At 34.8% G+C, this 17517-nt stretch overlaps 1 protein-coding gene across 2 annotated transcripts in view; it reads left to right on the plus strand.

Moving 5' to 3' along the window:
* KDM7A (lysine demethylase 7A) overlaps positions 1-17517 on the plus strand; it is a 74759-nt gene that overhangs the window by 20471 nt on the left and 36771 nt on the right. For both annotated transcript variants that reach the window (XM_045565283.1, XM_045565284.1), the window contains exons 2-3: positions 7187-7272; positions 11782-11899. In XM_045565283.1, coding sequence (XP_045421239.1) covers positions 7187-7272; positions 11782-11899 — 204 coding nt within the window. The remainder of the gene's footprint in view (positions 1-7186; positions 7273-11781; positions 11900-17517) is intronic.

Consider the following 17517-nt stretch of genomic DNA (forward strand, 5'->3'; position numbering starts at 1 on the left):
CCTATGCTTTACATATTTACATGCACTGTCCTATTTAATCCTAGGGGAACTTCTGCTTTAGGGGGATTATAAAACTTGCTGAAAGTCAGAACAAGTAGAGCTAGAAATCAAACCAGGTCTTTCTAATTCCACAATCTATGCTTCCCATTAAAGCCAATTGATACTTGTTTATCTGGTAGCATGGAACTAGACTGGATAGGCCTTGCCTCACCTAAACTGACCCCAGAGTTAAGATATGAAAGGAAATGAAGAGCAAGTTATAAACTATCCTCTATTTTCCTGGAGTTGATTCACCTCAAAGGCTATTCCCCCATCCCCCGAGGTTGATATTAGTGTGGGACTTCAGTGGCACACAATGACTCAGCCCTCTGATTATGTCAGATGCCATAGTGAAGAAGAAATGGAGTAGTTTAGGTGGTTTGGATGAGAAAGTGAATTTCTGATACACATGTGAAACTAGTACTGAAGCAGAATTTCCTATGTCTAAATTTCATCACCATAGCCTTCTACCATCTAAGGAAAGATGAAAAATCTACTAATTTATATGTTGAAACATCTTTCCCTTTTTACCAACTGTTACCTTTAGTTTGTGTACCAAATTCTTAAAAAATTCAAGCCAAACAGACTTTTAAAAAACTTTACTACAACAATGGTTGTCAAGTGAGTTTGCAGCACAGTTAATAATCAACAGAAATTACTGTGATTGTCTACTTGGTACTGAGACAGAAGTCTTAAGGAGCTCAAGTCATGAAATAGGGTATATAAAATAGCTCAATATTTGGCCATAAATAAGTGGAAGTATGGGTTTTTTCTTCTGCCTTTCTCTTTTATCAAAATGTTGAAGGATTTCTGTGGCATGACCAATTGAAGTTTCACCAAGGAGGAAGAATTTGGGTTGGGCTTTGAAGACTAGGTAGTGTAAAATTGCTCAGTGAAGAATGGGGACAGCATTTGAAGCAAGAGGAATATCTAATGAAGTCCACTGACTGTAAGATCTTAAAGAATTTGACCACCCACTCTTCTAACATCAAGAGCAGAGACTATAAATGGGAGCATTATCTGAGAGGAAAAAAAGAATGTTTGGCAGAGCCTAGGGAATTCTGGTTAGTCATTAATTCAATTCAGTTCTCATCAAGTGTCAAAAAAAATGCCAGCTAAGCAACAATTTCAGAAGATTAAGACAATAGAAAGTGCTAAAGTTGTCACTGCCCTACTCACCAAATGGCAGTGAGGCTGTTCTTCCACAGATAGAAGGTATTTAGCAAAGGTCAGATTGTCACTCCATAGGAAAACTGCCCCCCCCATACACACAATGGTTAATAAACATAGAATGTTTTGCTGTTAGGAAAAAGTGTGATGATTTGTATATGAAAGAAAATTTTATAAGAAAAATAAATGGAGCAGGAGAGACTAAAGAAGGTTATATGCCAGATTTGAAAGTGATTTTTACAAAATTTGCTTTCCGAGTTGGGCATTTTGTGTGTCATACTGCAGTTGCTGTTAACATACCTGCTAAAGCTATAGTAATTCTATGATTTTTTTAATGGGATTGAATGAAGGGTGGAGTGGGTGGGCTTGATAAAGAGTAAGGAGAAGTTATCCTTCCCATTGAAAAAGAAACTGAAGCATATGTTCCTTTTAGTGCTCTTCAAAGATCTGATTAGAAACATTAACTTTTTATGTTTGATTTTTTAAAATTATTTTGTATGATTAAATGGATTGTTTTTTCAGATTTACTAATTTATCAAATTTACTGTTTTTGCTGATATACCTAAAAATTTACTATTACGTGTTGAAAATTAAAAAGAAACATAGCTATATGAGTGTTTTACCAGTTAATTAGAAGTGGCCAAAAGCTGAAGCCATCACTGACATCTTAGTAAAACAGATGATGTGGGCGAGGGTGAGAGTGAAGAGTAGAAGCTGAAGTGAGAAACTCATGGATCTTTGAGGATTAATAGCCAAGTTTTGCCCAAAGTGTTCTTAAATAATTGGAACGTCCCTGTCTGTTTTTTCTTCCTTAAGCCTCGTGAGAGTCACCTTATTTATGCATCTTAGATGTTCATAGATGAGTTTATGACATATGCTGGTTTAGTTTTTTCAGGATACGTCTAACCTTTTTTTCTCACAATTCTTTTGGTGTCACCGTCATTTCCTAAGAGTGAGGAATGTGGCCATAGTCAAGGTAGGGTAGGGCAAGATATGACAGGACAAACCATGGTTTTTCTAGAAGTGCCAAATTGGCATCTGTAGCCTTGAGTTTCTGTTTTGGTGGGAGTGTGACACCTATTACTGACAGCTAATGAACCTCACTTTCAAAATCAATTTGATTTTGAACTTTGTTTCATTGAACGCAGAGATAGCTCTTACAAATCTTCGCCTTTATTTGCAGTGATCTTTTTCTTTGCCCCATCTTAGCCACACAGTGTTATCACACTTGGACTGTATCACTGTTACAGACTATACTTCCTCAGAAATGTCAAATTCTAAACATTCTACTCTGTGAGCATAATCTCTACCCCTTAAAGATCACCTGCTCAGGGCTTTCCACGGACTCAATGCTGGGAGCACATGGAGGCCCCTCAGATCATCTCACTATTCTCTCACTACCTTCTGTCTTTACACTTCTTTTGTCTAGCTTAAATTTCATGGGTCATCATTATATTAATTCCCTTGTAAATATCTGAGATTCCCTTTCTGGTCTTTACCTACAAAAACCCCAAATCTGGATGGGCCCAACGTCCTACTCTGGGCCTGTACCATATGGCTGAACACTGCTGAAAAAAAATCATATAACTGTGCAGAAAGTTTTGGAATTCATTATTACTAACCTTAGGTGGGTTCTCAACATTACCTGGCAGTGTTACTGAGTTTCTTGGTCTTTCATTCTCCATATCAACCATTTTATACTTTCTTTCATCACACCTTTCTACTTCTTTCCATACTTAGCTGATTTTCTCACACCAAACTAAGCTGAGAAACAAAAGCCTTCAGACTGTAGTGTAAAGTCTAGTTTACCTATTTTTTCTTTTATCCTGTGTGTATTTGGTATCAGAACTAAGAAGCCATATCCTGATTAAAGGCCCTTGAAGATTTTCTCTTAATGCTTTGTTTCAGGAGTTTTATAGTTTTAGCTGTTAAATTTAGGTCAGTGATTCATCTGAGCTAATTTTCATATACAGTGTATGGTAGAGGTCCAGGTGCATTCTTTTACATGTGAATTATCTCAGTACCATTTGTTGAACAAACTGTTCTTTCCCCATTAATGATCTTGGCACTTTTGTCAAAAATCAGTTGGCCACAAATGTAAGGGTTTAATTCTGGACTTTCCATTCTGTTCCATTGATCTGTATGTCTGTCCATATCCCAGTACCACACTGTCTTGATTACTGTAGCTTTGTTAAGTGAGTTTTAAATAGGGAAGTGATTCTTAAGGTTTTCTTTGGGTTACAGAAACCTTTTTGAGTCTCTTATAAGAAACTATGGACCAAGGGAATGGTACATAAATATATATAAGATTTTGCATAAGGTTTATTTTGTTGGATTGGAAATTTATAGTCTTTCAGTTAAAAAAAAACTTTTTAAACAATTAACATATTTACCTTTTGCTTTCTGTGGGAAAAAATGAAGTAAACCCAAATTGGACAAATAAAGTAAATTTCAGTTCTACTCAAAAGCAAATTGTAATTACTTGATTTAGTTACATGGGTTCAATATTCAAACAGCAATGTCATGTTATTTTTTGACATCTAGTTGGTTTTGACTTTTTGGGATTGCAGCGACTTCAAAAGTTGTTAATTAAGTATATTGGAGTTCTTCTGGGTGAGAAATAGACTTGTTTTGGGGTACCCGGAAGTCTCTGATTCATTGTTTTTGATATTTTATTATAGTTATCAGATTAATACATTTCAAGATTTTTGTTTGCTTAATTTTTTACAGGTTGTAGGTAGAATTTATCCTTAAAAGTATTTTAATTGTGAAATAACAATAGAGAAGAGTGTCTAAAACATAAATGGTACAGTTTAATGAATAATTAGCAAATATACACACATGTAATAACAATCACTCAGGACTTCAGGACACCTCTCCCATCCTCTCTAAATCACAACTCCCTAGAGGAAACTACTGTCCTACTGTTAAGAAAGTTCTTTGCTTTTCATTATAGTTTTATTATCCCTGAACTCTGTACTTCAGCTTTCCATGGTTTTGAACTTCATGCATAAATAAAATATACTGTATATATTCTTTTATATCTTTTTTAAACTCAATGTTGATTAATTTGTAAAATTCACTGATTTATTGCATGGGGCTATACTCCTTTCATTTTCATTGCCATATATAATTCTGTTATGAGAATATACTGTAATTTATTCATTTTGCATATGCATGAGTTTCTTTAAGGTATATTTACCTAAAAGAGGAATTGCTTGGTCATAGAATATATGATTCTTCAGTTTTGATGAAAAATTGTTTTCCAAAATGGCTGTATAAATTATACTGCAGCCAGTAGTATATTAAAGTTCGTGTTACTCTACATCATCTTCAGTGTTTGGTATCATCAGACTTTTTAGTTTTAGCCGGTCTGGTGGGTATGTTGAAGTAGTTTATTGTGCTTTTAATTTATATTTCCTCCAGTTATTTATAAGGTTGCTGCATACCTTTTCATGTGTGTATCAGCCACTAGATTTTCTTGTATGAGGTGCCTATTCAAGTCTTTTGTTCATTTTTGTATTGGTTCTCTTTTTTTCTTACTGATTTGTAGGAGTTGATTATATTCTGGGTATAATTCCATTGGTGGTTATCTGTATTGTAATGTCTTCTACTACTCTGGCTTATTATTTGGCTCTTTATAGTTTAATGAACAGAAGTTATTTTAATGTCTCTGAAGTTACCAGTTTTTCCCCTTATGGAAAGTGCTTTTTGTGTTTTGATTAAGCAACTCTTCCTGCCACCGAGTCATAAAGGTATTTTCTGTATTATGTTATACACCTTTATACTTTGTCCTTTTGTATGCATTTGGTTTTAAAATCTATTTTGAAATCTTTTATGTTTCAAGATAGGTGTCTAATTTCGTTTTGTTTCCGTTACAGATATATAAAAAGTATCCAACCTTATATTGAAAAGTCTATTCTTGCGGTGTGCTCTTCAGTGCTCATATGTTATACATAAGTGTCCACATACACGTGCATCTGTTTTGGGACATTGGCATCTGTTCCATATTGCCTTGATTTTTGTAGCTTTAAAATAAGTCTTGAAACCTGGTGGAGTTTTGGGAGATTTTTGTTTGTGTTTTTTTTTTTCCCCTAAGAATGCCTTGCATATTCATGGCTCTTTTACATTTCCATATTAATTTTAGAATTGGCTTGTCAGGTTCCACAGATCTTGATTGGAATTAAATTGAATCTATAAATCACTTTGAGGAGAATTAATATCTTTACATTATTGAACTTCAAATCCATGATCATGATGTATATCTTCCTTTATTTAGGTCTTCTTTTCAAGTGTCTCAATAATGTTTTATAATTTTCCTTAAAAGATCTTGCATAGTTTTTGTTAAATTTACTCCAGTGTATTTAGCAACTTTATACAGTTGTACATGGTGTTTTATCTTGCTTTTTTTTTTTAGCTTTATTTCACTTTTTTTGGTATATGGAAATATGATTACTTTTTATGTACTAATATTATATCTAGCAGTCTTTTTATTGATTCTTATAATTTATCTATAGATTATTTTGCATTTTCTGCAAATGTAACCATAGCATTTGCAAATGACAGCTCTGTTTTTCTTTTCCAATCCCTATACCTTTTAATTATTTTTCTTATTTTACTATACCAGCTAAATCCTCCAGCACAGTGTTCACCAGAAGTGGTAATATCAGCCGTTCTTGTCTTGTTTTTAAAGTGACTGCTTTCATGTTATTTGCAGATTAGGGAAGTGTCCTCTAAGTTTGCTAAGGGGTTTTGTTTGCTTTTTTATTATAAAGTAAATGTTCAATTTTGTCGAATACTTGTTCTACATCTTTTTTAAATGGTTATATGATTTTTTCTTTTAATCTATGAATATGATGAGTTTCACTGATTAAGATTTTTAGTGTTAAAAATCAACTTGCATTCCTGGGATAGACCCAACTTGACATTTGCATCTTTGCTCATAAGTGAGAGCGACCTGTAGTGATTGTTTCCAAGTTGTGATACCACGGTTATGCTGTTATAAAATGAGTTAGTAAGTCCTTTTGTCCTGCTCTCTGGAACAAATTTGATATGATATCAGAATTATTTATTCCTTGAATATTTGATAGAACTTGCTTGTGAGGTCATCTGGCCCTGGAGTTTTCTTTGTGGGGTCAGTTTAAAAATTACTAATTGATAGTTACGGGACTATGTACATAGTCTACTTCATGATTCAGGTTTGCCCATACCTAAAATTTTAAATCTCTTAGCATAAAATTGTTCATAATATCCTCTTTCATAATAGCTCCCTTTCATTCCTAATGTTGATTATTTATGTCTTCTCTCTTTTACCTTGATCTTGCTTGAGGTTTGCCGATTTTGTAAATCTTTTCAAAGAATCCATTTTTGGCTTTAGTGCCGCACCTATTACATGTTTGTTTTCTTTGTTATCAATTTCTCCTCTTACCTTTATTTTTCCTTCTGTCTCTGTTTTTAAGGTTTATTTTGCTATTCTTTTTGTAACTTCTTGAGGTGGATGTTTGGCTCTTTAATTTCAGCCTCTTTTTTCTAACACATGCATTTAAAGCTATACATTTCTGTTTATAAGCTCTTCATCTCACAAATTTTGTTATGTAGTATTTTCATTGTTCAGCTCAAAATAATTTTCAGATTTTCATTATGATTTATCTTTTGACTCATATCTTACTGACATTCATTCTATAACAGGTGGCATTTACATAATGGTTGAGGGTTTTATGGCATGCAATTAGTTATTTCTGATGTCTCTGCTGCTGCTAAGAGTGAATCACTTCGCATATATTTGGGTACATTCTTCCCCACAATCATTTAGCAAGCTTGTAAAGAAGAGAATAAAATTTCTCCTTATATATGTTTCTGTGCTCCATAAAATGTGTTGGTGAGGCTGTTGTACATTTCTCAGCTAAATTCTAACCACTGTATTATGGTTAAGATTTTCAACTTACTGACATATTGACTTTATTTTTCTTTGTCTTAGCTGTGTCGGAGTAGAAGAACATCATGCTGTTGACATTGACCTGTATCACTGTCCCAACTGTGCAGTTTTACATGGTTCCTCCTTGAGTAAGTACTAGATGCTTAAATAAAAATTGATGTTTTGAACTTAATATGTACCTGATATTACATCCACAAAGAACTTTAGGGGAAGATTTTACTGAAGATATTTAGAATGTAGTTTTTGTCTGAATTATTAAATAAGTCAAAAGATTAAGGGGAAAAATACTATCTTAATTGCCAGCACAGAGTCCCCAAGCTTAAGTACATATTTTCAAAGCTTTCAGTTTGAGAAGTGTGGTAAAGTAAAATTTTTCTTATTCTGGAAACTGATTTCAACTGTTTTTTATCTCTTCACAAATAAAAGATATTTCAGTGGTATTTTGGGACAACATACAGAGTAAGACTTTATTCTAATGTACATATATGCCTTATATCTTAAGGAGAAAATTAAAGCATTGAGAAGCTAAAATATTACTTATATTTTTCTGAATTTGGTTGTCATATTGAATATGGCCTGGAGTTCTGCCCAGCCATTCTCTCTGCTTGAAACCCCTCTCCTGAGGTCTCAGGAAGTAAGGTACAAAGGACAAGGCCAGACCAAGTCTCTGACCACAATGTTTTTCCTAAGAAGGTAGGGCAAAAGAAAGGAAGCCACCTCATATATCCTCTGGAGTGTATATGAAACATAAAATGGTACCTATTTTTCAGTCTTTTAGAGATAGTTCAGAACCTTTTACAGATGTTTCAGAAGAATAAATTGAAATATTGTTATTGTGCAAATGTGAGAAAATATTTAAAAGGCTTTGCATGATAACTATTTCTTTTAAAATTTTAAACTGTGAACAAGCATTTTTGTGTTTACGAAATTAAAGGGAAAACTACAGACTTTGTCATTTTAAAACTAGAAGAAACCTTTGCCTGAACACACCTTGGGTTGGATGTAGGTAACCCATATAACCTCTTTATTTTTTTAAGAGATGAGATCTCACTCTGTTGCCCAGGCTGGAGGGCAATGGCTCGATTATAGCTCACTGTAACCTTGAACTCCTGGGCTCAAGCGATCCTCTTGCCTCAGCCTCCCTAGTCACTGAGTCTGTAGGTGCACACCACCATGCCCAGCTAATTTATTTTTATTTTTTGTAGAGATAGGGTCTTGCTGTGTTGCTCAGGCTGTTTTCAAATTCCTGGCCTCAAGTGATCCTCCCACCTGAGCCTCCCAAAGTGCTGGGATTACAGGTGTGAGCCACCATGTCTGGCTCTACTCTCTTTATTTTGAATGCAGCTTTTTTCCTGGCACTTTTTTTTAATAGAATAGAAATTTTGTTCTGATGTTGTAAGCAAATAATTTTTGAAAAGAGACTTACTAGCAACTGATTGCTCGTGTGTTTTATTAGAAATATTAATAATTTTCCTAATTTCTTTGTAGGAGACTTAGAAATTTAAGCCATCTGAATGCATTAAGATATTTCCTTATAAAATACAGGTTATCTATTTTGTTATATGGTATAAAATTTGAGGTTAGCAAATTGGTAGAATTATTTCATGTATAATTGACTAGTTTATTGTCATAAATGTTTCTAAAGGATGTTACTCTGGGTAGCACTGAAGTATGTGGTATATAACTTGACATGATTGTTGACCGAGAATAATTCTTGGAAGAAGTAAATAATACAATGTTGTTATCTCAAAAGAAATGAAACTAACTAAAATTTATAACAGTTTTAGTTTAGAATTAAGAGCAGGAGGTCAGGCACTGGCGATCCTCTGGGCAAAGGCCCAACTCTGACTACTCGTAGGGAAAATGCCTGAGATCCAATAATCTGTTTTATCTTGATGTAAGGCTCACCTTCCCCACCTCTCACTCTCCACCTCCAATTTGGGTAATCTCTTTTGATCCCTTTTCCTCTACTATTAAGCCTCTCTTGCTTGCTACCCAAGGTTTCCTGTTCCTTTCAGAATTCTCCCGGGAGTCCTTATTATAGATACCACAGTATAATAATATCCACTTAATATGGTGAATTTAGACTTTACCCTCTTAACGGGAATTAAGAACTCTGTTTGAGGGCAGGTATCAAAAACAGGTCAACACTTAAATATATATTCTCTGTCTTCTTCAGGCACATGCAATCCAAACATAAAAATTTCTCTCATTTCCCTATGACCATTACCAAAATATTCCTTCACTGGCCTCCTTCTTTTAAGAAGTTCAATCAGCTGTTGCAGTGGCTGATTTTATATTTGAAGCATGTTGGCCCAACAGGACAATTGTATCCTTCTGTTAACTTCCTATAAGTCAGCACATTTAAAAGGAAATGATAGTAATTGGCAGCTTATTACATGCCAGGCACTATAGTAGGTAAGTAAGTACTTGACCTATGTTATCTCCTTTGATATTTTTAAAAACTGGGTGTGAGAAATGAGAAAAATTATCTCACTAGCTTTTATATGTAGCTGTTTGGCAGAGCTGGAGCTTGAACCCTTAGCTGTTTAATTCCAAAGACAATGCGCTTCACTGATTTATCTGCTCTGCAAAAATTAAAACAGTACAATATCATAATTCACCTATCAAATGGGCAGCTTTTTTTTATTTTTAATGATGATGCTCATTGTTAACCCAGTGCCTTGAAATAGGCTGCTTATATAATACTGGTAGGAATGTAAATTACTAGTACCACTTTTCTGGAGGCAGTTTTGCAACATGTAGCAAGTATCTTAAAGATGTTGATCTTTCTTCTAGCATTTCTAGGAATTTATCCTGAGGAAGTAATCAGGGAAACAGATTAATATATATGAATATTAATCTCAACTTCGAAGAAAAAATCAGAATGAACTAAATGCTTAAGAATAAAAAATGATTATAATATGGTACGTGTACATCCTAAAATTCTAGGCTGCCTTTAAATTGCTTTTGAATATTTAATAAGGAGAAAATGCTCATGATATAATAAGAAAGGTAAGCAGGATAAACATGTGATCCTAGTTGAAAATAAAATGGAGTTACATAGAAATGCTGAAAAAAGGATTAGGAAAAAAAATGGAGTTACATATCTATATGTAGTAGGAAAAAATCTGGAATGGAGTGATTTTAAATAAGAAAAAAATAAACACACAAAGGATGACTTAATGGAATTTCCTAGGAAGGTTGCTTTGTGAGTCTAAATTTTTCTCATGCAATTTTTAAAAATGGGACTTACTCTCTTCCATATTGAAGATTTGGCTTCCATAAGTTATTTGGGAATCTTGTTTTAGACTCTTAGATATGAATAAGCCCGATTTCCATCTCTGTTAATTATTTAATATGACTTCTCCTTATCCATATGAGGACCCAATATTATCATATTATTGTGATCTTTGTAAGGTGAACGTTTAAAATAATTTGGAATCATAAAGTTGTTCCCCCCCATAACGTTTTGTTATGAAAATGTTCAAATGTATAGGAAAAGTTGAAAGAATTTTACAGCAAGTACCTATAAACCTTTACCATCCAGATTCTACTGTTAATCATTTTACATCATTTGCTTTACAACATATCTATCCATGTAACTATTCCACTGTCTTATTTTTGTGGATGCATTTCTAAGTAAGTTGCAGACTTCAGTACATTTTCAAGAATCATGGAGGTTTTAGGCTTAAGAGTGATATTCAGGCTAAAAAAAAAAAAAGATTTATAATTGAAATCTTACCTTGCTCCCACATAAAAAGTGCCACTCTGGTGGAAAGAGGAATGAGGGCCAGAGATTCTCCCTTGGGTTTTTCTTGGTCTCCCTCTTGTTCAGGATTCCTCCACACAGTTTGAAAATCAGTACTTTAACCCACCCCTTCATTCCCAACTTGAAGAATCTGATTGGAATCCAGAGGTGTTAAGTGACTTGCTCAAGGTTGCAAAGGAAGTTAATGGCTGAACTAGGAATCAAATCCAAGTTTCCTGATTTCGATTGCTGTGACTACCGAAGATTGTAGCTTCCCAAAGTTGTAGAATCACAGGATCTTAGCATTAGAACCAACGATGAAGTTATTCATTTTGTTATCTCATCTGTCTTCCTTTAATTACAACTCAGTCACCTGCCCTTCTTTGTGTCAGTGTCATGCTTACTTTGGAAGTAAATCTTTACATAGAAGGGAATTATGCTGTTAAAATAGAATCCTGATGTGAGATAAAAGGCCCTATCCTAAGAGAGTGATTTGGATGATCTGAATAATCATACTATGACCAGATGTTCTAGTGAATATCATAATTTTTTTTTAAAAATCATAATTTTAAATAATTTGGAAATTTTATAGTATGTGTAAATGAGGATATTATAAAAGACTTCATCTACTGATTTGGATTCCTTAATTTAATTTTTAAATATTTTGAAATAAAAAGTAGATTTAAAAATCCACAGTTAATTGCTAGTAGTTGTAGCATTACATTAAGCAAAATTTACTTTTGTGGCCTGGAAATGCATTAAAAACTTGAGTGTTTTTGTACCTAGAATTGTTATTTCTGGTTATGTAGATTATAATGATTAGAAAAATACATAGTATTACCAATTACCAAAAACATTTTCTTTTTTTAATTTTCTAAAAATCCAGTGAAAAAGAGGAGAAACTGGCACAGGCATGACTACACAGAAATTGACGATGGTTCCAAACCAGTGCAAGCTGGAACTAGAACTTTTGTTAAGGAATTACGTTCTCGAGTCTTCCCAAGGTATGGAAACTTGTTCAAAGAAAATGTAAGAATGTTGGCTGATAAAGTGACATTATCTAAAGCAGTGTTTTCAAACTTCAGGCTGCAACCCGTTGTTGTTGTCAACGAGCTTTTCACTTTTTTTTTCTTAATGAGCTAGAATAGAAAAATACCAAGTAACAGAAGTAAGCAAGCGTAATTTCATGGAACTTTTGTTACAGTATGTGCACATTGGGTCACTGTGTTAAAATCTATTTCTTAGCTGTGGGTCACAGTCTAAAAAGTTCAAAATGCACTGGTCTGAGACAGTTGTCTCAGTACTTGGTTCCTTATAGTATGCAGTTGCTGCTTCTCTTTTCCTTTTACCTCACCACCTTCTGTTTTCCAACTGTGTTTTTGTCTCTTGTTGCTTTCCTCTCTGTCTATACCCTAGGTCCACCAGAAGCGCACACAACGATTGCTTAGCCTCTGGTGGCAGCAGGACTGGGCTTTTTGATTTTTTTTTTTTTAATAATGGAGTATATTTGAGTTGTCTGTGGCTCAAAGAGAGTCAAAAGCATTATAAAGCATTTAATCATGCTAATTTAGACCATTTCCTTCTCACTGCCTGACATCTATTTAAAGTGGTAACACTTAATAGGCTTTTACACAAGATTATATCCAGGCTTGTTAAAGGGGGAAGCACAATTTAAATTTAAATCACAGTATCACATGCAACCTATTAGGGAATTATTTCAGATCCTGGAATGATAAAACCTGTGCTATTTCTCCTCGGTCTTTGGGATTCCTCTCTATCTCCCTGCTCCTTAATTCTTAAACAGAAACATATAATAATAAGTATCTACTGTTGGTTCCCTCAGGTCTACCAAGAGACAGAAAGAAAACATATATGAAATATAGTGTTTCTGCATGTTTTTTATGGTGTTAAAGGCCCTATTCTCAAATATTCTCTTTTTATCAGTTTCAAAATTGTAGGAGAAAATTGCTTGTTTCCCTTTGTATTAGATAATGCTTGTTTGGTTTGGAGCCTAGGCCCAGCGTTTTAAGTCTGGATCTATTTGTGGGCTTAGGGAGGTTTGTGAGCTCCCTAAAACTGTATATACAATTCAGTGTCAATGTGTGAGCGTGCATTTTTCAGGGAGAGGAGCCATAGCTTTCATTTTTTTCTAATAGGTTCCTGGCCCAAAAAAGTAGTGTTAAAGATGCTGACCCAGTAATTCATGTGGCTTTTCTGCCAAAGTGAACATAAATGAGAACAGATTATAGGGATGATCACAAATGTCCAAACTATAATTATCATTGATTAAGGGTCTTTTTTGGTTTTGTTTTGTTTTGTTTAACTCCATAAACCTTTATATCATTTACAGCCATAGTAGAGTAACAATAATTACTAAATTACAAACACTTGATGTGATTACACTGACGTGCATAAGATTAAGTGAATGGGTTATCTTCCCTCTCCCCTATGTTAAGACTTAGTGTAAGTTTTTTGAGACCCTTTTCTACATAAATAATAACATTTAAAACATTGATGTATATACATGTATAGATGCATAAAATTTTTAAAAAATAAAATGGAGTTATGTTATGCACAGTGTTGTGCAGCTTGCCTTTTTTACTCTATTATACGTCATAGATGTCCTTCCATACTGCCATGTAGTATGCAAGAGTATATAAATACTGTCCCCATATGATATATGTTTAGTTTGTCTCCAATTTTTTCCTCTTGCAAATAATGTTGTATCTGTATTTTAAGCACTTGTATTTATATATTTTTGATCAATGGGGAAGTAAAACACCAAATATTTGAGATCAGGGTGTACAACTGATTTAAAATTCCCTGTTATTAATAGTTTGAAGTTTAAGGCATTATCTAATCCTCAGAAGTTAGGGGAAGAGGGAACAATTGTGGATGCTTATTGGGGAAACTAAAAAGTAATAACAGAACTCAAGTTTAGTAGATGAGGCAGATAGATGAAGAACTAAGCCATCCACTTAAGACTAAGAAAAGTCTGTCTTAATTTTCTTAGGCCTCTCTCAATGGATGCAGAAAAAGGATTTGACAAAATTCAACACCCTTTTATAAGAACGCTTAACAAAATAGGCATAGATGGGGCCTATCTAAAAATGATACAAGCCATATATGACAAACCCACAGCCAACATCATACTGAGTGGGGAAAAATTGAAAGCATTTCCACTTAGAACTGGAACAAGACAAGGTTGCCCACTGTCCCCATTGGTATTCAACATAGTGCTGGAAGTCCTTGCGAGAGCAATCAGGCAAGAGAGCAGAATCAAGGGTGTCCAAATAGGGACAGAAGAGATCAAACTCTCACTCTTTACTGATGACATGATATTATATCTAGAAAACCCCAAGGATTCAACCAAGAGACTCTTGGAATTGATAAATGAATTCAGTAAAGTCTCAGGATACAAAATCAGTACACACAAATCAGAGGCATTCATATATGCCAATTAACAGTCAAACTGAGAACCTAATTAAGAACTCAATACCCTTCACAATAGCAACAAAGAAAATAAAGTACCTAAGAATATATTTAACTAAGGAGGTAAAAGACCTCTACCTGGAGAACTATGAAACACTGAGGAAGGAAATTGCAGAGCACGTAAACAGGTGGAAAACCATATCATGCTCATGGATCGGAAGAATCAACATTGCTAAAATGTCTATACTACCCAAAGTGATCTACAGATTCAATGTAATCCCTATTAAATTACCAACATCATTTTTCACAGATATAGAAAAAATAATTTTGCGCTTTGTATGGAACCAGAGAAGACCCCGTTTAGCAAAAGCAATTTTAGGCAATAAGAACAAAATGGGAGGTATTAATTTACCAAACTTCAAACTATACTACAAGGCTGTGGTTATTAAAACAGCTTGGTATTGGCACAAGAACAGGGACGCAGACCAGTAAAACAGAACTGAGAATCCAGATATAAAACCATCCTTATATAGCCATCTAATCTTTGACAAAGCAGACAAAAGCATACTCTGGGGAAAAGAATCCTTATTCAATAAATGGTGCTGGGAAAACTGGATAGCCACATGTAGAAGACTGAAACAGGACCCACACCTTTCACCTCTCACAAAAATCAAATCACGGTGGATAACAGACTTAAACCTAAGGTGTGAAACTATTAGAATTCTAGAAGAAAATGTGGGAAAAACTCTTATAGACATTGGCGTAGGCAAAGAATTTATGAAGAAGACCCCAAAGGCAATCACAGTAACAACAAAAATAAATAAATGGGACCTGATTAAATTAAAAAGCTTCGGCACAGCCAAAGAAAGAGTCATAAGAGCAAACAGACAACCTACAGAATGGGAAAAAATTTTTGCATGCCACACATCCGATAAAGGACTGATAACTAGAATCTATTTAGAACTTAGGAAAATCAGCAAGAAAAAATGAAACAACCCTATCAAAAAATGGGCAAAGGACATGAATAGAAATTTTTCAAAAGAAGACAGAAGAATGGCCAACAAACATACGAAAAAATGCTCAACATCTCTGATCATCAGGGAAATGCAAATCAAAACCACAATGAGATATCACTTAACTGCAGTAAGAATGGCCTTTATCAAAAAGTCCCATAACAATAAATGTTGGCGTGGATGTGGAGAGACAGGAACACTCATACACTGCTGGTGGGACTGCAAACTAGTGCAACCTCTGTGTAAAGCAATATGGAGATACCTTAAACAGATACAAGTAGACCTACCATTTGATCCAGCAGTCCCATTATTGGGCATCTACCCAAAAGAACAAAAGACATTCTGTAAAAAAGACATCTGCACCCAAATGTTTATAGCAGCACAATTCACAATTGCAAAGATGTGGAAACAACCCAAGTGCTCATCAATACATAAGTGGATTAATAAAATATGATATATGTATATCATGGAGTACTAGTCAGCTATAAGAAACAATAGTGATATAGCATCTCTTGTATTTTCCTGGATAGAGCTGGAACCCATTCTACTAAGTGAAGTATCCCAAGGATGGAAAAATAAGCACCACATGTACTCACCATCAAATTGGTTTCACTGATCATCACCTAAGAGCACATTTAGGAATAACATTAATCGGGTGTTGGGCACATGTTGGGGTGGGGAGAGGGTGGGTGTATACATACATAATGAGTGCAATGTGCACCCTCTAGGGGATGGACAGGCTTGAAGCTCTGATTTGGGTGGGGGAGGAGCGGGGGCAAGGGAAATATACGTAACCTAAACTTTTGTAGCCCCATAATATGCTGAAATTAAAAAAAAATGGTTATATTAATAAAAAAAAAGTTTTCTTAAGCCTCAAACATCTCTTGCCTTACTGAGAGGGTGGGAAGATCGGAGTCCAGTAATTCAGAGAACCAGCATTTCCTTTTTCTTCTGTCTTTTCCTTGCCATCTAGGCTGCAGATGACATCAAACAGTTGAGATCTGATTGTATAAATGAAACTGTTCTGTTTTAATCTTTAAGGCAAGTGTTGCACTTAATTTTGACTGTACAACAGCTGTGTCCTGTGAGCAATTGGAGATAAAATCTAGAATACCCAATTGAAAGAGATCTGGAGGACAGTGACAAAGGGACAAATCATACTTAGGTGTAATGCCTATAACATGTTGATCATCAGAGAGGGCAGCTGGGCCAGGCGCCGTGGCTCACGCCTGTAATCCTAGCACTCTGGGAGGCCGAGGCGGGTGGATCGCTCGAGGTCAGGAGTTCAAGACCAGCCTCAGCAAGAGCAAGACCCCGTCTCTACTAAAAATAGAAAGAAATTATCTGGCCAACTAAAAATATATATAGAAAAAATTAGCCGGGCATGGTGGCACATGCCTGTAATCCCAGCTATTCGGGAGCCTGAGGCAGTAGGATCGCTTAAGCCCAGGAGTTTGAGGTTGCTGTGAGCTAGGCTGGCACCACGGCACTTGCTCTAGCCGGGCAACAGAGCGAGACTCTGTCTCAAAAAAAAAAAAAAAAAAGAGAGGGCAGCTGGAGGTCCAAACCTTCTTAGTAGCTTAAAGTTGCTACCTAGTATTAAAACTTACCGAATACTGGTTATAACGATTATTTAAATTGGTAACTGTCAATGGGAGTGTTTTGGACACTTGTGTCAATGGGTAGAGACCAGGGATGTTAGTCATCCTCCAATATGCAGAACAACACTTACTTGGTTTGTGTCCTGTTAGACTCTGAAATGTCTAGCAAATATTTGTGGGTTTTGTTTTTTTTTTTACTTTTTCAAATTATTATTTTTTAATTTCAGAATATTATGGAGGTACAAACATTTCAGTTACATAAATTGCTTTTGTACCCTTTGAGTCAGAATTAGAAGTGTGCCCTTCTTCCAGGTAGTGTGAATTTCTAGCAAATATTTGTGTGAAATTTTATAGTCAGATAAAATCTGGTGTGTTTTTACCTTTCCTAACTCGTGTTTTTATTTTAGTGTACATCCTACCTTTTGTTCTCATGATGTCCTACACGGCTTATGTTGAGTGGCTTCTGATCTTTTTTACTTCTCTTAAATCTAACCATTCATTAAAACTAGTTTTAAGCATTCTATTATTTTATGATGTCTTCTAGTAAGTTTATATGAACATTTACATATTGAAATA

Source organism: Lemur catta, chromosome 11 (genome assembly GCF_020740605.2).
Source record: "Lemur catta isolate mLemCat1 chromosome 11, mLemCat1.pri, whole genome shotgun sequence".
NCBI classification, from domain to species: Eukaryota; Metazoa; Chordata; class Mammalia; order Primates; family Lemuridae; genus Lemur; species Lemur catta.